At 51.2% G+C, this 20,167-nt stretch overlaps 3 protein-coding genes across 5 annotated transcripts; 2 read left to right on the forward strand and 1 right to left on the reverse strand.

Moving 5' to 3' along the window:
• The first annotated feature begins 1,945 nt into the window (after nucleotides 1-1,945).
• Nucleotides 1,946-6,917, forward strand: Calr (calreticulin). Its single transcript, XM_038312604.2, has 9 exons — nucleotides 1,946-2,123; nucleotides 2,485-2,586; nucleotides 2,776-2,979; nucleotides 3,947-4,041; nucleotides 4,131-4,340; nucleotides 4,421-4,534; nucleotides 4,700-4,843; nucleotides 5,983-6,075; nucleotides 6,169-6,917. The coding sequence occupies exons 1-9, from the start codon at nucleotides 2,033-2,035 to the stop codon at nucleotides 6,361-6,363; spliced, it is 1,248 nt and encodes a 415-aa protein (XP_038168532.1). The 5' UTR covers nucleotides 1,946-2,032; the 3' UTR covers nucleotides 6,364-6,917.
• Nucleotides 6,918-8,845: 1,928 nt separating this feature from the next.
• Rad23a (RAD23 homolog A, nucleotide excision repair protein) lies at nucleotides 8,846-14,972 on the forward strand. 3 transcript variants are annotated; one of them, XM_038312607.1, is made up of 9 exons: nucleotides 8,846-9,046; nucleotides 10,548-10,709; nucleotides 10,849-11,027; nucleotides 11,153-11,208; nucleotides 11,347-11,474; nucleotides 11,692-11,770; nucleotides 11,859-11,992; nucleotides 13,973-14,070; nucleotides 14,217-14,972. In XM_038312607.1, exons 1-9 carry the CDS (start codon nucleotides 8,975-8,977, stop codon nucleotides 14,272-14,274), a joined length of 966 nt encoding a protein of 321 aa, XP_038168535.1. In that variant the 5' UTR covers nucleotides 8,846-8,974; the 3' UTR covers nucleotides 14,275-14,972. The 3 variants fall into 3 exon arrangements, with proteins under 3 accessions (XP_038168535.1, XP_038168533.1, XP_038168534.1); XM_038312605.1 differs by having other exon boundaries at nucleotides 8,848-9,046; nucleotides 13,973-14,137; nucleotides 14,219-14,972; XM_038312606.1 differs by having other exon boundaries at nucleotides 8,848-9,046; nucleotides 11,862-11,992; nucleotides 13,973-14,137; nucleotides 14,219-14,972.
• Nucleotides 14,973-15,425: 453 nt separating this feature from the next.
• On the reverse strand, nucleotides 15,426-18,406 carry Gadd45gip1 (GADD45G interacting protein 1). Its single transcript, XM_038312608.1, has 2 exons — nucleotides 18,023-18,406; nucleotides 15,426-15,792 (listed from the first exon to the last, which is right to left on the reverse strand). The coding sequence occupies exons 1-2, from the start codon at nucleotides 18,370-18,372 to the stop codon at nucleotides 15,474-15,476; spliced, it is 669 nt and encodes a 222-aa protein (XP_038168536.1). The 5' UTR covers nucleotides 18,373-18,406; the 3' UTR covers nucleotides 15,426-15,473.
• Nucleotides 18,407-20,167: the final 1,761 nt, after the last annotated feature.

The raw sequence follows: 20,167 nt of genomic DNA on the forward strand, positions 1-20,167 counted from the left end.
TGGCTGCTTAGAACTGAACTCAGGGGCCTCTGGAAAGCAGCAAGTGCTCCAAAACTACTGTCCAGTCCCTGATTTCACTGTGTTGAAGGCACCGGGTCTTCTGTGACCCCCCCCTACTGACCTCCAACTCACTATGCAGCTGAGAATGGCCCTGAAGTTTTGATCCCTCAACCTCTTGAGTGCTAGGACAATAGGCATACACCACTCCATCCTGTTTATGCGGCGCTGAGGAGGAGCCCCAGGGCTCCTCCTCATGTATGGTAAGCACTCTACCGACTGAGATACATCCCCAGCCCCACTTATTTTCTGTATGTGCACATGCATGTAGAGGCCACAGGCTGACCTCAGGTGGTGTTCCTCAGATGTTGTCTGCCTTCTGTTTTTGAGACAGAGATTTTGTAGCTCTGGCTGGTCTGGAGCCAGACTTCCTTCTGCTCAGTCAGCCTCCTAAGCGCTGGAATTATAGATGTGCATTTGAGGGTAGTATGGGCTACACCGCATGACTGTCAAAACTTTCAGAGGTAAGGATGTATCTCAACCCCTAGAGGGCATGCACAAGTCCCTGGGTTCCATTCCAAGCAACAACGCATTAACCATAAAGCTGGAGCATTAAGCATATGTGTTAGTGGCACAGGACAGGAAGGAGAGCCAATCACAGATCTGTGAAGATCACTCTGAACTTGGATATCCTCCACTGGGACCTAGACCAACAATACTCAGTTCTGTGCACTGCCTGGGGGTGGAGCTCCAACTTCTTGACCTCAAGTGTCATTCACCTCTGAATTCCTCTCGCTGAGGAGGAAGCACTCCATTTTCTTAAGGATTCCCAGGGCCCAGCCCGTAGTCTGTCCCAGCGTTCCCATTTCCTTAGTTTGGAACCACCTCCCATCCCCCACCACCTAGCAGCAGGCCGGGAGCTGGCCACAGCCACTTGACTTGAGTCAGGACTCAAGATCCAAGGGTCCTGCTTATAGGACTCTATCACAATTGCCATCTGTGTCCCTTTTTCTCTCCTTAAACGGCACCCCTTCCCCCTGCCTATAGCCGTTTAATTGCAAAAGCCAAGTCGTTTGTGGGAGACCACAAAGTAGTGACCCCTTTCATTTCCCAGCTCTGGGTAAAAAAAGATAATAACCGTACCTCTCACCCGAAGATACAGGCTTACGGCCACACCCCTCTGAGACCTCTGTGTTTCCTACCCTCAAACCGTAGATAGCCCTAAAAGGTTGAAAAGCATTTCTGCCAGACAACTCAGGGTCACGCATTTTGGCCTCTGTTATTTCAGAGAGGCAAAGCGACTTGCATCATGTCACACAGTAGTCTGACAGGCTGCTAGGGCACGAGACAGAAGGAGGAAAAAGCTGGCACTTTCTCTACTGGCATGAGCAGCTGGGACACTAGAATGCAGCGAAACCCCAGGATACTGGCACTTGCCCTTATCCTGAACAGGAAAAGCGCTCCATCGGGTGGGCGTTCCCTAAGCGCAGGACGGATAGAAAGTGGCTAGGAAGCCTTCCTTCGTCCCTCTGTGCAGAGGATGCAAAATGGTCGAATTTGAGCCCGGGTCTTGGTCCCTTACGGTTACCACCTGGGCTCGCTCGCGCGGATTCTTTAAACGATTCGAAGGAAAGCCAGGGACTCGCACCAGCAAGGGCGGGGGTTGGGCTGAGGCCCGGTCACGTGACCGGACCCGAGTGGGCTCAGGCCCCCACCCCACCAGGGGGCGTCCCCCACAACGCGTGGTCGACCCTCATTGGCCCATGGTGCGACCAATAGAAATCGGCCATCTGGGATCCCAGCGTTCCGAGCCACAGCCTAACTTGCTGAGCCGACAAGGACGCAATGAGAAGGGACAGCCGTGGGTCTAAACCAGTCAAAAGGGCCGAGGGGCGGGCTCAGGGCCGGGTCAGGTTGGTGTGAGAGGTGGGTGCATATAAATTGGAGCCGCGGCGGCAGCGTCCGTCAGTACCGCAGAGCCGCTGCCCGACGATCGTTTTAAAGGGCCCGTGCGCCGCCGCCCCCTCGGCCCGCCATGCTCCTTTCGGTGCCGCTCCTGCTCAGTCTCTTCGGCTTGGCGGCTGCAGAGCCTGCCATCTATTTCAAAGAGCAGTTCTTGGACGGAGGTAAGGTCTGGGCCCGCCTCGAGCTGTCTCAGCGGCGGCTTGGCCTGGAACCCATGGCTGCCTCGCCGTGTGTAAATATAATTACGGTTTAGAGGGCCAACACTGTGGCCCCGGGGGACTAGAGCCGCGGGCGGTTCCTGTTGTGCGTCCTTGGGGGCCGTGGAAGGCATAGCAGTTTCCCGCGCCCGGAGTTAGGGTTCGTCCGAGGACCTGAAGCCGGCTCGAGGTGTCAAGTTCGAGGTTGGGATGGGAATCCCCCTCCCCGCCCCCACCTGCTGGTGACTTCTGACAGACGTTGGGTATGGGGGCGGGGGTCAGCGGGCCTGCTGATCTGACTCTATGCCGTCCCCCCCCCCACCAGATGACTGGACCAACCGCTGGGTCGAATCCAAACACAAGTCCGATTTTGGCAAATTTGTCCTCAGTTCTGGCAAATTCTACGGGGACCAGGAGAAAGATAAAGGTAAGAGGCAGGGAGTGGGTGTTCAGATTGAAGACGATTTCCTGGAGGAAGCTGTAGTCAGCACTCAGAGCTTGGGCTTTTCCCAGGAACCCGGGAGCCAAGGACAGGTGGGGGAAGGAAGGGGAGGTCATTAGTGCCCTTCGAGGGCTAGGATACTCGGGGTCCCCCTGACGACACTCCATCCCACAGGGCTGCAGACAAGCCAAGATGCCCGATTTTACGCGCTGTCCGCTAGATTCGAACCCTTCAGCAACAAGGGCCAGACACTGGTGGTACAGTTCACGGTGAAGCATGAACAGAATATCGACTGTGGGGGCGGTTACGTGAAGCTGTTTCCGGGTAGTTTGGATCAGAAGGACATGCACGGAGACTCGGAATACAACATCATGTTTGGTGAGGGGGGAGGGCAGCCAGTGCGGTCCTCTGCCTGTTGGACAGTGGTAGTAGACTGACCCCTTTATACTCAGAAAGCTGGTTTCCACAGCCATAGAAAGCAATGAATGAGGATCTATTTTTCCTGAAGGGATAACTAAAGGGTTAATCTTATTTTAGTTGTAGATTTTTGTTGTTCATTTGTATTATTTCTAGATGTTTCCAAATCTTAGAAATGAAGCCGGTGACTTAATCTAAATCACTGGAAACCCTTTTGAGTGTGTTCATATTTATGCATGTATGTTTGGGCACCCTGGTGTGAAGGTCGGAGGGCAATTTCAGAAATCTCTCTGTCATTTGGATTCTGGCATTTGAATTCAGGTTGTCAGGCTTGGTGGAAATCACTGATTTACCTCTAAGCCGCTTTGCTGGTCCTAGAATGGTAATCTTTTTCAGATTTGTCCTGAGTTAAAGAATCAGGTCTTTGACCCTGAAGTGGTGGCACATGCCTTTAATCCCAGTACTGGGTGTAGCGAAGGCAGGTGCATCTTTGTGGGTTCCAAGACAGGGATATGTAAAGAGAACCTGTCTCAGAAAAAGAAAATAGAATCGGGTCTTTACTCCTGGCTAGGTATACTGGTGCACACATGTGATTCCAGCATTTAGACCACTGAGGTAGATTAATAGTTTAAGGCCAGCGTGAGGTACTTGTAACAGTGTCCTCTGTCAAACAAAATGGACTGGAGAGATGATCCAGTGGTTCCCGAGAACACGGGTTCAGCTCCCAGCACTCAGATGGTAGCTTCGGGGTCCTTTATCTTGGTGGGTGGCAGGGTGTCCAGTTCCTGCTTCTGATCTCTGAGGCTCCTGCATATGCGTGGTGCGCATACATGCACATGGAAGAGTTAATAAGTAGGCGAGGCTAGGTCTTTCACGGAGAGGGCTAGAGCCTGCCTTAGTAAGCAGCCTGTGTTTGCTGCTCGTGTAGGTCCAGACATCTGCGGTCCTGGCACCAAGAAGGTTCATGTCATCTTTAACTACAAGGGCAAGAATGTGCTGATCAACAAGGACATCCGGTGTAAGGTGTGCCGGGGTAGTCATTTAAGTGGCTGTCGTGGGAGGCCCAGGCAGTAGCCTGGTGGGAGGGGCTGCTCACCACCTTCCCTCTTCAGGATGATGAATTCACACACCTGTACACGCTGATTGTGCGGCCAGACAACACGTATGAGGTGAAAATTGACAACAGCCAGGTGGAGTCAGGCTCCTTGGAGGATGATTGGGACTTTCTGCCACCCAAGAAGATAAAGGATCCTAATGCCGCCAAGCCAGAAGACTGGGACGAACGAGCCAAGATTGATGACCCCACAGATTCTAAACCTGAGGTTGGTGCTCAGACAGTGGCTCTTCCGCCGTCAGAGTGGAGGACACCTGGGCTCCCTCTGACCTCCATGTGTCTTCCTAGGACTGGGACAAGCCTGAGCACATCCCTGACCCTGATGCTAAGAAGCCTGAGGACTGGGATGAAGAGATGGATGGGGAGTGGGAACCACCAGTTATTCAGAATCCTGAGTACAAGGTAAGCTCTAGTGGTGGGTGTGGCTCACTTGGTCGGATGCTTGCCTGTGCGCTGTAATTAATATTGCACTGCAGAAACAAAGCAATAGGCGTTGGGGTCCTCTGCAGGGCTGTTGCTTGTGCTGAAGAATATGTCCACCTCTATTCACCTGGTTCTCCTCTGCAGGGCGAGTGGAAGCCACGTCAGATTGACAACCCAGATTACAAGGGTACTTGGATACACCCGGAAATTGACAACCCTGAATATTCCCCGGATGCCAATATCTATGCCTACGATAGTTTTGGTGTCCTGGGCCTTGATCTCTGGCAGGTGAGACACAGGAAATACAAAGATTGTTGGCAAACCTCAAGTTGTAGGATCATACTGGTAGTTCTGGAGGGAAGAACCAACTCAAAGTGTCCAGACTCCAAAGCCGTACATTTTATGAGGCGTTTCTTTTTTTTTTTTAAGATTTATTTATTATGTATACAGTATTCTTAGTATTCTGTCTGCATGTATGCCTGCAAACCATAAGAGGGCACCAGATCTTATTACAGATGGTTGTGAGCCACCATGTGGTTGTTGGAAATTGAACTCAGGACCTTCGGAAGAGCAAGCAGTGCTCTTAACCACTGAGCCATCTCTCCAGCCCCTGAGGTGTTTCTTGTGATGCCTTTTTCTTCACAGCACAGGAGAAAGTTGGGGTTTGGGGGGCAGGGAGGGGTTGGGTTTCCAGATAGGGTTTCTCTGTGTGGCCCCAGCTGTACTGGAACTCGCTCTGTAGAGTATGCTGGCTTCAAACTCAGATCTGTCTGCCTTTGCCCTCCAAGTGCTGGGATTAAAGGTTTGCGCCACCACCACCTTGATAAGAAAGTTGGTTTTATTATTACTAATACGTTTTATTTTGTATTTATGTGGGTGCACATACAGAGGTCAGAGGAAAGCTAGAAGTTGATTCTCTTCATCGTGTGCCCATCCTAGGAATCAACTCTGACAGCAACTGCCTTTATTAGCTGACACCTCATAGGCGGTGTCTGGCCCCTCTGAGCACCTAAGTCAGTAGTACAGGTCACTAGGGTAGAGGTTTATGTCCTGAAAGCATGGCTTTTAAACTTCAGTATCCCCTTTTTTCTTGGTCTTGGTGTGTATCCTTGGGTATCTTGGAGTTCACCACGTAGCCCAGTCTGGCCTGGAGTTCTTTCCTTCTTGCCTTTCTACTGCACCAACATACCTGCCATGCCCCCGCCCCCGCCCCCTCTCCACCCCCCTTTTTCGGGAAGCATTTCACTACGTAGCACTGGCTGGCTTGGAACTCCATAAGGAGTCTAGCCTCTACCTCCTCGTGCTAGGATTAAAGGCATGTTCTACCCACACCTTGCTGCCTCACATGGTAGAAATAGAACAGCTCTGTTCAGAGCCAGGGCTGTCAGAAGTCACTGCTGACCATCTGTCTTTCCATTCCTCCCCAGGTCAAGTCTGGCACCATCTTTGACAACTTTCTCATCACCAATGATGAGGCCTACGCAGAGGAATTTGGCAATGAAACATGGGGTGTCACCAAGGTTGGCTGGGGTTCCTGTCTTACTAGGGGTCAGCTGCGGGGACTGGGAGGCAGGTGAGAACCAGGTACTAAAAGGTGTGGTCCGTCCCCACAGGCTGCAGAAAAGCAGATGAAGGACAAGCAGGATGAAGAACAGAGGCTGAAGGAAGAAGAGGAGGACAAGAAGCGCAAAGAGGAGGAAGAGGCAGAGGACAAAGAGGATGAGGATGAGAGAGATGAAGATGAAGAAGATGAGGATGAGAAGGAGGAAGATGAGGATGCCACTGCCCAAGCCAAGGATGAGCTGTAGAGGCCACACCACCTGCCTCCAGGGCTGGACTGAGGCCTGAACACCCCGCTGCAGAGCTGGCTGCTCCAATAATGTCTCTATGAGACTCAGGAACTTTTCATTTTTTCCAGGCAGGTTCAGATCTGGGGTGGATTCTGATTTTGTTCCCTGCCTCCCCCCGGACCTCCCTCCCCCCTTTTTTTTTACTGGTGTTTGTCCTAATTCTCCTTCAGCCCTCAGCTCCTGGCTTCTCGTTTTGAATCAACATCTTTTTCTTCTGTCCCTTTCTCTCCAACCTCTGGTCACTACCCTCCAACTCCAGGAAAAGGGGTGTGGAGGAAAAGTCCTAGGCTTGAGATTGCATCTGCTCTCCTTGGATCTCAGAGGAGGGCAGGAGAAAAGGGGGTGGTGTCTCCCCTGCCCCCAGCACTGAGGAAGAATGGGGGTCTTCTCATCCCCTTTCTCCCTTGCCCCCAGGACTGGGCCGCTTGTGGGGCAGCCAGTTCTAGCACAGCTCACACTGAGAGTGTAAGAACTACAAACAAAATTTCTATTAAATTAAGTTTTGTGTCTTCCCTACCGTGTTTCCTTCTCTGGGAGGATGTACGTCAGGGAATCAAGTGGCTTTTGAGGGTGCTGGTGGCTCATGCTTGAGCTATTGGAGTTGGCCGAATCCCACAAAAATGACATTGTTACATATATATATGTATCATGTAATCTGAAGCAGTAGAGCAGCTGTCAGATTTGATTTTGTTTTCTAGACAGGATTCCTCCATGTAGCTTTGGAGCCTGTCCTGGAACTCACTCTGTAGACTAGGCTGGCCTCTAACTCACAGAGACCTGCCTGCCTCTGCTTCCCAAGTGCCAGAATTAAAGGCGTGCACCATCACTGACCAGCTAGCCGACAAGTTTTGATGCCTGAAGTCCCTTGTCCTGGCAGCAGATGTGTGATGAACAGACTGATTGCTGACTGAGTTTAGCGACTGCTGGGCAGACACTTGAACCTTCATCTTAACCATCTATTGTTAAGGGGCTGGTGGCGCACCTTTAATCCCAGCACTTGGGAGGCAGAGACAGGCGGATCTCTGAGTTTGAGGCCAGCCTGGTCTACAGAGCGAGTTCCAGGACAGCCAGGGCTACACAGAGAACCCTGTCTCAAAGAGTAGGCTGGATCTCTTAGTCTGCTTTCTGATAATGCTACATAGGATAGTTGAGCAGTTTCAAACCTCGCATTATTGAAGTGATTGCTGGTAAGTCATAGTCAAGGAACTAAATTCAGAGAGTGGTTTAGCCCAAGGGTCCATGTTTCTAGGACTGAGCTGATAGAAAGGGGTTGGCTATGTTCAATTGGAGATGGCTTACCAAGCATGTTCTGGGTGCCTGCCTATCACAATGGGAAGAGGGACTGAAAGGATTGGGGTCCTCACTGTTGGGTCATGGACTTGCCATTTAAAGTTGGAAGGTGGGCAGGAGGCCTGTGACCTTAGAAAGAAACTGAACTTGCCCTCGCCAATTTTGAAGGAGTCTATACTCAGGTGGCTGGAGAGAGGCAGGCCTTTGGGAACTGCCTGGTCATTGGTGTGGCGGGAAGCATTTGGCAAAGCAAGCTTCATAGTGAATAGTGAGTGGTCAGTTTTGCCTGGGAGGATGTTGATGCTTAGGTTCTCTTTATGAGAGCCTAGGCTTAGCTTCACTGCAGTCCCTTAAATCACCTTTGATGTGATGCCCCCCTTCCAAGGCTGATGTTTTTACCACCTTTTAGTTATGTGATGGTGACTTAAGGCTTCTTGAAATACCCCTTACCTCCCAGAAAAACGTGGGTGCAAGCAAGGGAAATCTATGGAGGGGAGAATTGTATTTAACATAAAGGAGCCTTGGAAAATGTTAAATATTTTTGAGGTGTTGAATGGATTGCCAGTCATTGAAATATCACAAAGAGGTAAGGCACCCACGAACTATAAGAATTTATTCCAAAAATTAATAAGATAGCTCTTAAAAATGGAGCCACATGATACCCTGTTTCTTATATTTGGTTGTCAGCCTAGTCATGGACAGTTGAGAGGTGGTGGTGCATGCCTTTAATCCCAGCACTCTGGAGGCAGAGGCAGGTGGATCTCTGAGTTCGAGGCCAGCCTGGTCTACAAGAGCTAGTTCCAGGACAGGCTCCAAAGCTACAGAGAAACCCTGAATCGAAAAAACTTGGTGTGAAATTTGTGGTAACTTCACTTGCTTTCTGCTAAATTACCTTTAGTTTGATCAGATCTGAATTAGGGCAACTAAACCTAAAGCAAAAACCATAAAAACTGGTAGTGGAAGTGGGTGCCTTAGAAGCCATTTTGCTGGCATATGACGTCACTATTGACAAACATGACATCATCAAGAACGTGATGTTTGCCCGTTAGCTAAAGCGCAAAGCTGAACTGTTTGCGCATGCCTAAGGAAGGGAAGTGCTACCACGCATGCTCTAGAGGTAGAGGCGGGTTCACAGACGGGTCACATAGCTGATATGCGCGCGCTTCTCACTTGCCCCGGAAGCGCTTGGAGCACGGCGCAGCCGGGCGCTAAGATGGCGGCGGCGTGAGTTGCATGTTATACGAGGATCCCGGGGCTGCCGCGTTGCTCCGGCCCCGCCATGGCCGTCATCATCACACTTAAAACGTTGCAGCAGCAGACCTTCAAGATACGCATGGAGCCTGAGGAGACGGTGCGGGCCGGAGCCCGGGTGGCGGGAGCGACCGGGTGCCGGGGTGGGAGGGGGCAGGGAGGCCTGGAACCAACGGGAGGGGCGGGGAGGACGTGCGGCCGGGCCCTGCTGCCCTCCCCCAGCGGCTCGACCTCCTCGGATCCCCCCCGATCGGCCCTGCCCTGCCCCGGCAGCTCGGCCGCCATTCCCTGCCTGGACCCAGGGCGAGTCCCCAGGCCCGCTCCGGTGTCAGCTGCCGGCTCTGCGTCCCAGCCTGCAGGCTGCTCGGGTGGCCCAGTTTGGCATCAGTGGCCAAGAGGTGCCAACTGGTGACGACAATGTTGATGATAATAAATGGTCTTAATCTTAATAGTTTTGGTGGTCCGTGTTTGTTGGCCGTTTATTCTTTCCCAGTGTCATCTTGCTGAATCTGCAAAATAGCATTGTCCCTCGGGGATTCCTGACTTTCTCCATTTGACAACCTCAGAGTTAAGGAACTTTGCCATGGTCACAACAATGGCAGAGACAGGATTAAATTTTTTTCTGTTTCATGTAATAGACAGCAGCCTAAACATGCTGCATGAACTTTTGTTTGCTTTTGCTTTTTGAGAGTGGGGTTTTTTTATTCAGTGTGACTTTGAACTTTCTGGGCCTCAAGTGATCTGTATTGACTTAGCCTCTCAAGTAGGTGCTACTACTGGGGCCACCTCCCCTGAATCTTCTCAAATATACTATAAAGCTACTGGTATACTCTAAGTGAAGTCTAGGCATTGTGGTCATGTCTATGATTCCTGAACACTAAGGCCAAGATGGGGTTTGTTTTGAGTTCCAGTCCAGTCTGAGCTACATAGTTCTAGGCCAGCCTGGAGTACAGAATAATAAAGACCCTGTTATAAAAATGGAAGGGAAAAGATGTCTCAGTAGTTACAGAACAGAGGCCAGTGGTGGGTATACCCTTTCATTTCTTTATTACTGTTTCCCTTCTCAACCACACGGCATCTGAAATACAAATTTGCTTCTCACATCAGTGTCTCCACATGAGAACAGTGACTGGCTTGTGTGTTGTTCTGTTCCACAGGCCGTTTAAAACAGGGTTTGGGGATGGAGCTCTGGTAGAGCACTTAATGTATACAGGCCCTGGGGTCCATCCCTAAACTACCACCATCACACCTACGTGTGAACACACACTCACACACAGACACACACTGAGCAGCTTCAGTGTCTGGCCTATAACCGATTGCTGTCAGCTGACCAGAACGAATTGGAATCTTGTATGATTGAGAGCAAAGCTTTTCCCCTAAAGTAAAAGGGTCAGGAAAGGAGTCTTTATTGTATTTGAGAGAGCCTCATTATGTAGCTCTGGCTAGCCTGGAACTCAGTCTCTCCCCAGTGTTGGGGTTAAATGTGTGCAAACCATGCCTAGACTTCACTGAGGGTATCTTTGAATGCTAGTGCTACTTGTGACACACACACACACCCCACATTATTAGTCTTGTTTATAATACCTTACTCCTTATTCCAGGTGAAGGTGCTGAAGGAAAAGATAGAAGCTGAGAAGGGTAGAGAAGCTTTCCCTGTGGCTGGACAGAAGCTCATCTATGCTGGCAAGATCTTGAGTGATGATGTCCCCATCAAGGAATACCATATAGATGAGAAGAACTTTGTGGTTGTCATGGTGACCAAGGTGGGTAGATTAGCTGGGATGCTGGCAAAGAGCTTGTGTGCCCAGGAGAGATTAGCCACAGGCAGGGTGGGGCTGTGATGGGGCAGGATGTTGGGGCTTGATAGGGATGCTGCTGCCTGATCCCTTCTTGTTGTCACAGACCAAGACTGGCCAGGGTACTCCAGCACCCCTAGAGGTCTCACCTACTGCTGCCTCGGAATCCTCCACACCTTTCCCTCCGGCCCCAGCATCAGGGATGTCCCATCCTCCACCTCCCAGGAGTGAGGACAAGAGCCCATCAGAAGATTCAGCCACCACATCTCCAGAATCCATTTCTGGGTAAGGAAGGGACAGTAGTCTTACCTGTGCCCTGTCTTCTGCACCTTCCAGTGTGGTCCCATGCACTTGTGGGGAGGGCAAGCCACCAGAAGCCAGGGTCCGATTTCTCTCTCTTGAATTTGCAGCTCTGTTCCCTCTTCAGGTAGCAGCGGGCGAGAGGAAGACGCAGCTTCCACATTAGGTGGGTGGGTGGTCCTCAGGGCAGAGGCGACTGGGAGCCCCAGCCATCAGCCTTTGACAGCCTTGTCTGGGTATGGGAGGGTCTGGGAGCTGCCCTTCAGTGCTCCTGGTGACCCCGGCCCTGCTGCTCCCTCCACAGTGACTGGCTCTGAGTATGAGACGATGCTGACCGAGATCATGTCCATGGGCTACGAGCGGGAACGGGTTGTGGCCGCGCTGAGGGCCAGCTACAACAACCCCCACAGAGCTGTGGAGTACTTGCTCACGGTGAGGGAGTCTCCAGGTCTCCGTACCTCAACAGGAATGGAAGTGGAATCTCCCCATAGGCTCTTGGGTGCTCATGTTGCCACTGAAGGCTTCCCAAAGAGGCCGGACAGAGAGCATGTAGGGCGGGGATGAGGCCTTCCTGTCTCCTGTCAGGCTGATAATTTGGGAGGGGGAAGTGGCTCTGTTGGATGGAACTAAAGAGCAGGATCCCTGACAGGGAATTCCCGGAAGCCCCGAGCCGGAACATGGTTCTGTCCAGGAGAGCCAGGTACCAGAACAGCCGGCCACAGAAACAGGTGAGCAGGATGAACAGTATTTGTGGGTGTCTACAGTCTAGACACAGGAGCCCTGCTGGGGTCTCACCACACCTCTTCCTGCCACTAGCAGTGGAGAACCCCCTGGAGTTCCTGCGGGACCAGCCCCAATTCCAGAATATGCGACAAGTAATTCAGCAGAACCCAGCGCTGCTCCCTGCACTGCTCCAGCAGCTGGGCCAGGAGAACCCTCAGCTCTTGCAGGTGAGGTCCAGGGCGAGGGAACTGAGACAGATGCTTTTTCTAGTTCTTTAGGGGAACACCCAGGGACATATCTTTGCTCTGAGAAAGCAGAACTAACACAGGTCCAGTCCCTTGCTGTGTGATGACCTACAAGGTCATGTGTAATTGGACTTCAGTGAGGTACAGACGCTGTTGACATCCCCCTGCAGAAGAGGTCAGGCCCAGAGCACCAGAGCAGCCTGCCTGCCGCCTGCCATACATCTCTATAGCATTGGAACCTGTTGTGAAACTCACTCTGTAGACCAGGCTCGCCTCGAACTCTAGAGATCCACCTGCTTCTGCCTCCCCAGTGCTGGGCTTAAAGGCATGCGCCACCACCGCCCAGCTCAGCAGTCTTCTTTTTTTGTTGTTGTTGTTTTTTTTGTGAGACAGGGTTTCCCTGTAGTTTCTAGAGCCTGTCCTGGAACTAGCTCTTGTAGACCAGGCTGGCCTCGAACTCAGAGATCCGCCTGCCTCTGCCTCCCGAGTGCTGGGATTAAAGGCGTGCGCCACCACCGCCCGGCTTCAGCAGTCTTCTTGAGTTCTTGCTGTACCATAGCTCTCTCTGCTTCTCAGTCCTGGCCTTCTTCCTGATCTGACCTGAACCTGTGTCATCACACCAGAACCCCTGGACTGCTCTCAGCTGAACTACGAGAGGACTTCCTGGAGCTCTGAGTTTTCAGGCCCACTTGTTTGTTTCTGCCCTGAGCCTCTGATGGCCTCCTGGGGACTGTCTCTGCTTCTACCCCAGTGGCAGCCACTTTGTCCACCCAGTGTCCTGTTTCTTTCTCTCGTGGCTCCTCATTCTACACAGTGCCCCTGGTGACTGTCCACCAAGAGGCTAAATTGTCAGATGTCTGCAGAAGCAAAGGGTTGCATCAGAACCTCTAGATTTCCAAGTAGTGTATTTAACAGACTCAGGCTGCGCGTGGTAGTATAGCCCAGCACTTAGGCTGAGGTAGGAGGATCACTGGACTTGAAGTCAGCTCCTTGAAATAGTGAGATCATCTCAAAAAAGAAAGAAAAAGGATAACGTTTTCACAGGCTGAGAGTGTGCCTTAGTAGTGGAGTACTTAGCAGGTTGAGGCCTGGGTTCACTCGCAACATGACAGAGAGGCACCCAAGCTGCACTCCCCCATGTGCCATAGGAGAAAGGTCTTCCCAGACTCTCTGTGCTGTTCATGCCACAGAGCTCTTCTGAGACTTACCATCCCACTGGATCCTCCCAGGATCTAGGGCATTTTCACTTGGTGCTTGTTTTAGCCAGAGGGAAGCTCCCCTCTTCTGCGAGACAGTTGACCCCTCCCAAAAGGCCTCAATAACTTAACTAGCATATCTGCAGCTACTTGGTTTGAACTTTTTTTTTCTTGGTTTTTCGAGACAGGGTTTCTCTGCAGCTTTAGAGCCTGTCCTGGAACTAGCTCTTGTAGACCAGGCTGGTCTCGAACTCACAGAGATCCACCTTGCCTCTGCCTCCCAAGTACTGGGATTAAAGGTGTGTGCCACCACCACCCGGCTGAACTTTTGTTTTTATTTAGTCTCACTATATAGGTTAGGCTGGCTTCAAACTCATGGTGATCCTCTTGCTTCAGCCTCCCGAGGGCTGGGATTACAGGTGTGATCCATCATGCCTAGCTTTGCTACATTTACTTTTTTGTTTCTTTTATTGAGACATTTAATTGAGACACAGCCCTGGCCAGCTTGAAATTCCTCTGTAGACCAGGCTGGCCTCAAACTCAGATCCTCCTGCCTCTGCCTCCCAAGTGCCAGGGTTAAAGGTGTATGCCACCATGCCCGTCTGCCCAGCTTGGCACCTTAGCCTTACCTTGACAGTTTATTTCTATGACTACATGACTGCTTGGCCAGAGTAGGCACCTTCAGTGTTTGACAGCTCGTGTAGGCAGAGCTGTGATGGGACGTGGGCACAGGCGTCAAGGACTGGATTGTCACCCTTCTCCTCAGCAAATCAGCCGTCACCAGGAGCAGTTCATCCAGATGCTGAATGAGCCCCTGGGGGAGCTGCCGGACGTCTCTGATGTAGAGGGCGAGGTTGGTGCCATCGGGGAGGAGGCCCCACAGATGAACTATATCCAGGTGACGCCGCAGGAGAAGGAAGCTATAGAAAGGGTAAGAGGCCTGGCTGAAGAGCCACTTGTGGTGGGCAGTCCCATGCCTCCCTCCTTCTTACCCCTGCCCATCTTCCCACAGCTGAAGGCACTGGGCTTCCCAGAGAGCCTGGTGATACAGGCCTACTTCGCGTGTGAAAAAAATGAGAACTTGGCTGCCAACTTCCTCCTGAGTCAGAACTTTGATGATGAGTGATACTGGGAGGCTGGAGTGCCCCCACCCCACTCCACAGAAGTTTATAAAAGAAAAAGTATATATATATATGTATATATATATATACACACATATATATATTCATGTTTATTTAAGAGGAAGAAAAAAATCAAAAACCATTTAAAGAAAAAGAAAAACCACCTAGCCCAGATTCCCACCTTCCTGAAGTGGCCCCTATTCCCATCTCAGTCCGACAAGACCTGGGCCAGACAGCTGTCCCCATCCTCTGAACAGAGCCCAGCCTGCTCAAAGTTGCTGGCAAGACCAGAAGGCGACAGATGGGCCCCTCTTGGCCTCTGTCCCAGCTCCCTGCAGCCAGATGGAGAGGCGCCTGCCTGCTTCCCCATCCCTGAAGCATCCCCAAGGACAGCCCACCTCCCTCCTCCATGATGAGGGGAAGCTGGAGCCCTAAACTTTTATCCTCCATTGGAGTGGCCCAAATCTTTCCATCTGGAGTGAGTTCATTGGAAGCCCAAGGCCTTCTCCCCAGTCTGGCCTTGGCCTCCAGCCTGGAGAAGGAGGTACCATCAGTTCTGAAGGCCAAGGCTACCCCTGTCCCAGGACAGAACCACATCTCTAATAAAGGTTTTGAAGTGAATAAAGTTTTAAAAGTGAGCCCTAATAATGGTGCCTGCCTACTGGAGCTTCTCACAGCAGCCTATGAATCTGTGAGCTAGCTGGGGCACAGGTGACATGGCATGCCAAGACGTGGGGAAGACGCCTGTGAGCCTCACAGATGGGGGCCCCAGCATCTCTTCCCTCTGGAAACTTGGGCCCCTGCCCCAGCTCAGCCCTAGAAGGGCTGCTGCTCCCTCTATCATGCAGTCTGTTTGGATGTACTCCCCCCGGTAATTGGCTAATTACTGGAGATTAATGTTGGTAAACAGAAGCCTCTTTCTTCACCGCCATCTGCTCCTTCATTATTTGCCCATCCATTCCCCTTTCTCTGTCCCTGAAGCCCCAGTTCATGGCATGGCCTAGCGTCCAGGTGTGAACACAGCCCAGTGGAGCATTCTCCCACCCCAGGTGTTGTGGAATGAGCCGGGGGCCCAGGAAGTCACAACTTGAGGGAGAATGTGTAGAACAGAGCTGTCAGCAGCAGGTTTTATTGGGAAAGGGGCTTTCAGGAACTGGGCTCCCCAGACACTTCTGGGTCCTGGGCTTCAGCAGAGGCCATAGCAGCAACTCGTGCCTCCTTCTTCTGCCGCTGTTTCTCCTCCTTGAGGCGCTTGCGCTGCTGCTTGTCTAGGTCCTGTAACAGTTCCTGGAAGCGGGCACTCCTTGGGTCCACGTGGTAACCCAGGCGCTCCTGGGCCTCAGCCTGTAACCTGGCCCTCCGCTCCTTGTCAGCCTGAGCTTTCTCCCAGCGTTCCCGCTTCTGCCGTCGCCAGTTGTCAATCATCTGTGGCATCTTGGCCATGCACTCTGAGATGTGCTGCTCCCTGCAGAGGAAAACAGGCAGTAAGGGGCAGACCAAGTCGACCCTGGATTCCACCTACCTGCCCACTAAACCATCCTCATGCCCGTGTCATGGCTGTGTGTGCCAGGTCCAAATTCAGGCACAGAAACAACTAGATGAATGTTTTCTTCCAGCCCTGTGAATTTCTTAGTTACACTCATATCTCAGTCTGAAGAGCCTTAAAACAGGAAAGGACCATCCAGCCAGCCAGGGTGGGAGAGATGGGGAACCAGCTCCATCCTACTCTGCCAGCATGACTCTGGACAGCTGTGTGGCTTCGCCAGGCCTCAGTTTCATCTGTACAAAGGGCGATCTTGTCTTTTCAAAGTTGAGAGGACAAGGTTAAATACCAGGAACACATTTCGCTTGCCGTGGACCCTGCACCAGAAATGGCATCATCCAGATGTCTGTGACTTCCTCCATTTCCCCCACAGATCTGATGCGCACATGTCCCTCCTTTGCTGACGTCTGCCCTGGACCTCAGGGCCCAGCACTGTTCTCATCTCCACTACCCAGCCACACTGACCCAGTGCCTCAGGGCACACTTGAGGCATTTTTTTAAAAAATTATTTATTATGCATATGGTATTTTCTGCATGTATGCCTGCAGGCCAGAAGAGGGCGCCAGATCTCATTAAACCATGTGGTTGCTGGGAATTGAACTCAGAACCTTTGGAAGAGCAGGCAGTGCTCTTAACGTCTGAGCCATTTTTCTCCAGCCCCTAGGCTTTTTTTTTTTTTTTTAAATCAATTTCTTTTTTGTTTTTTTGAGACAGGGTTTCTCTGTGCAGTCCTGGCTGCCCTGGAACTCATTCTGTAGTGTAGAGGCTGACCTTGATCTCACCAAAATTGGCCTGCCTCTGCCTACTGATTGTTGGGATTAAAGGCCTGTACTGCTACTGGCCTGAAATTTTTTTTAAAGATAGGGTCTTACTATGTAGACGAGGCTGGCCTCAAAACTCAGTGATTTACCCTGCCTCTGGCTCCAGCTGGTTAAGATTATAGGTGTGCTTTCATCATGCCCAGTTTACCTATGATAAAGGGTTTCACTGATAGGTATGAGGGCTGTCCTCAGACCTCACACCCTGCCTCTGAACAATCATGTCTTCTCCAAAGTTACAGTCATGTGTCACTAGGCTTGGCTCAACCTCAGGACCTTTGCACCACCTGTTCCCCCTTCTGGGAACTCGAGATTTTCCCAGTAACTATAACTGGTTATATGGGGCTTTGCTTAAACATAGAAGGGCTAGCAAACTGATGTGTTCTCCTGCATGCCCGCCCCCCTTTTTGTTTTTTGTTTTTGTTTTTTTTTTTTTTTTTTTGAGACAAAGAGTCTCTCTGTGTAGCCTTGGCTATTCTGGAACTCATTCTAGACCAGGCTGGCCTCGAACTCACTGAGATCCGCCTGCCTCTTCTTCCCAAATGCTGGCGTTAAGGGCATGCACTACTACTGCTTGGCCCCAGCATGCACTTTTTTTCCCCCAAGACAATATTTCTCTGTAGCTTTAGAGCCTGTCCTGGAACTAGCTCTTGTAGACCAGGCTGGTCTCGAACTCAGAGATCCACCTGCCTCTGTCTCCCGAGTGCTGGGCTTGCACCACCATCGCCGGGCTCCAGCATGCACTCTTAACCGTGTTTTGTCCTTCTGAGGGCCCCTTGTCATGTGAAATTCTTGTCTGTTTTGTTTCCCATTGTGTGGATCCTCAGATTCTTGCACAGAACGTTAGTAAAGATAAAATAGTTGAGGCTGAGCCTGGTACAGGCCTGTAATCTCAGATACACAGAAGGTAAAGGTAGATGGATTCTAGATTCAGTGCCAGTCTGGAAACATAATGAGTTATGGTTATCAGTGAGACCTTATGTATATATAAGGGCGGGCGAAGTAACACAAGAACTGCAGTTGAGTGACAAGAATTTACCTAGCAGTTTGAGGGGGTTGGTTTGGTTTTTCGAGACAGGGTTTCTCTGTAGCTTTGGAGCCTTTCTGGAACTCGCGCTTGTAGACCAGGCTGGCCTCGAACTCACAGAGATCCACCAGTCTCTGCCTCCCAACTGCGGGGATTATTAAAGGCGTATGCCACCGCTGCCCGGCCAGAAGTTTTGTTTTTCAGGCAAGTGAACATGTATGTTAACCCTACACCACAAGGGCTCCGCATGCCGCCGACGGAGGATTCGTGGTTTCGGGGCCGTGGATTACCTGCCCCCATAACGCACCTGGCACGACGCTTTGCCTCCTGGGCCTGCTGCTGCATGCGCAGCGACTCTTGCATGGTTGCTAAACTCGGGTACCATTCTCGCTCCTCCGCCTCCAACTCGCGCAGCTGCTCCGGGGACGGCCACAGGGAGGCGGGGGCCACCCCGGACTTGGCGCCGTACCGCGCGAACTGCTTGGCCGCATACCGCGGCCCTAGCTGCCATCGTGGGCTCAGCAGGTTCTCCGGGTCTGGCCAGTGGGGCCCGGGGCGGCGGCGCGGGGGTGGCGGCGCACGGTAGTTACAGGACCTGGGCCCCACGGCCACGGAGAACCGCAGGAGACGGCGCGCCTGCATGGCGGACGCCGCCATCTTGACTGTGGGTCCTCGCGGGCGGCGGGCTGGCTAGAGCGCTGCCTGCGCGGCGGAAATCTCGGGGGCCTCAGGTAAGGGAGCCAAGGAACTAGACTGGAAGACTGTAATCGGTGCCGTAGAGGTGCACATTTAATGCGGGAGGCGGTAGTTTGCTAAAATAATATAAATAAAATAATATATAATATTATATGTATATTATATATAAATAATATATATGGCCAGGCGTGGCCATATATATTATAAAATATAACACTGATCCCAGCACTCAGGAGGGAGAGGCAAGAGGATCTCTGTGAGTTCAAGGACAGCCTGTTCTATAGAGCTAGTTCCAGGTCAGGCTCCAAAGCTATAGAGAAACCTTGTCTCAATACAAACAAGAGCAAAACTGGCATTCTAATAATATTTAAAATAATATATTTAACATTTTAATTTTTAGTTTTGAAATCTTGTTTTAATTATTTCCATTTTATTTTATATTTTATTTCCCCCACATATGCCTTTTCATCTCTCTAATGTATTAAATATTTCCATCTTAGTTTCTAGGTTCATGTTGCCTTTTAAGTCTTTTTTGTTTGTTTGTTTGTGTAAGCATTGCAGCTCAGATAGAAAGGGATCCTGGCAGTCGGGAGCCAAGGAAAGCTAGGTACTACAGCTTGGATGGAAAAGTATTCTGGCAATTGGGAACCAAGCACAGGTGGTCACAGTAGGCAGAGCAGGTTACAGCCCTGCCCCAGGGAAAGCTCTGCTCCTCCATCAGGAGAGGGTTTCCCCAGCGAAGTTGTAACAACTCTGCCTAGCTGAAACCCGAGTGGAAGTGGGGGAGTACAGTCCTGCTCTGCTGCGGGCAAAAGCTGTTACTTCTCTCGTGCGCTCCATTCCTGTAAAGGAAGGTCTCACCCAAGCATCATTCAAGAGGGAAGAATCCAGGAGAGTGGCTGTCTCTGCCAGGGTCGAAAAGACAGCAGCAAACTCAGCGGGTGCAGAGCTTACGTAGGGCTTCTTAGAGGCAGAGTTTTTGCCGGGAGAAGATTTTCAGGCTGGGAATTGGTCAGATTTCAGTCCCTTGAGCTCAGATTGGCTAGATCTCTGCTCAGGGATTGGTTTGTTTTCTGCTTAGTTGCTTAGGGTAGACTTGGCTCTGGTTTCAGAGCCAAAGTGTTTCTTTCACTGGCCCTTTTTAGCCTTTTGGCTCTAATTTCAGGGCCAGGACATATTTCCTTCACTGGCACTGATTCTATAGCCAAAATGTGTTTCTTTAACTCTGGTTTCAGGGTCAGGGTGTGTTTCATTGGCTGGGCCTTCCCTATACAGTTTGTTTGTTTTTCAAGACCTGGTTTCTCTGTGTAGCCCTAGCTGTCCTGAAATTTGGTCTACAGGTAGACCAGGCTGACCTCGAACTCAGTGATTCTCCTGACTCTGCCTTCTGCGTGCTGGGACTAAAGGAGTATGTCACCACTGTCCGACACATTCCAAATCTTTTTTTTAAAATATGTTATGTGTGTGTGTGCCTGTGTGGTGCCAGTGGCGACCAAATTAATTCTCCGGAGCTGGCCTTCCAGGCAGTTGTCAAGGTGCTTGGGTACAGGGAACTGAACTCAAGTCAAGTCCTCTGGAAGATCAGGAAGTGCTCTTAACTTCTGAGTCATTTCTCCAGCTCCTTGCATTACATCTCGCTTGCTCTTGTGTTTTTTTGAGTATTGCTACGTAGTACTGACTGGCCTGGAACTCACTGTGGACTAGGCTGGCCTCAGACCCACAGAGTTCTGCCTGCCTCTGCCACAGCAGTGCTGAA

This window comes from Arvicola amphibius, chromosome 15 (assembly GCF_903992535.2).
Source record: "Arvicola amphibius chromosome 15, mArvAmp1.2, whole genome shotgun sequence".
Classification (NCBI taxonomy): domain Eukaryota; kingdom Metazoa; phylum Chordata; class Mammalia; order Rodentia; family Cricetidae; genus Arvicola; species Arvicola amphibius.

Excerpts from the sequence above, each read along its gene's own strand:
- Calr (XM_038312604.2), top strand. The coding sequence starts at position 2,033 with ATGCTCCTTTCGGTGCCGCTCCTGCTCAGTCTCTTCGGCTTGGCGGCT. Across the intron at positions 2,980-3,946 it reads GGAATACAACATCATGTTTG|GTCCAGACATCTGCGGTCCT; the intron begins GTGAGGGGGGAG and ends CTGCTCGTGTAG. Across the intron at positions 4,341-4,420 it reads CCACAGATTCTAAACCTGAG|GACTGGGACAAGCCTGAGCA; the intron begins GTTGGTGCTCAG and ends GTGTCTTCCTAG.
- Rad23a (XM_038312605.1), top strand. The coding sequence starts at position 8,975 with ATGGCCGTCATCATCACACTTAAAACGTTGCAGCAGCAGACCTTCAAG. Across the intron at positions 9,047-10,547 it reads GCATGGAGCCTGAGGAGACG|GTGAAGGTGCTGAAGGAAAA; the intron begins GTGCGGGCCGGA and ends TCCTTATTCCAG. Across the intron at positions 11,771-11,858 it reads ACAGCCGGCCACAGAAACAG|CAGTGGAGAACCCCCTGGAG; the intron begins GTGAGCAGGATG and ends TCCTGCCACTAG.
- Gadd45gip1 (XM_038312608.1), bottom strand. The coding sequence starts at position 18,372 with ATGGCGGCGTCCGCCATGCAGGCGCGCCGTCTCCTGCGGTTCTCCGTG. Across the intron at positions 15,793-18,022 it reads GAGGCAAAGCGTCGTGCCAG|GGAGCAGCACATCTCAGAGT; the intron begins GTGCGTTATGGG and ends TTTCCTCTGCAG.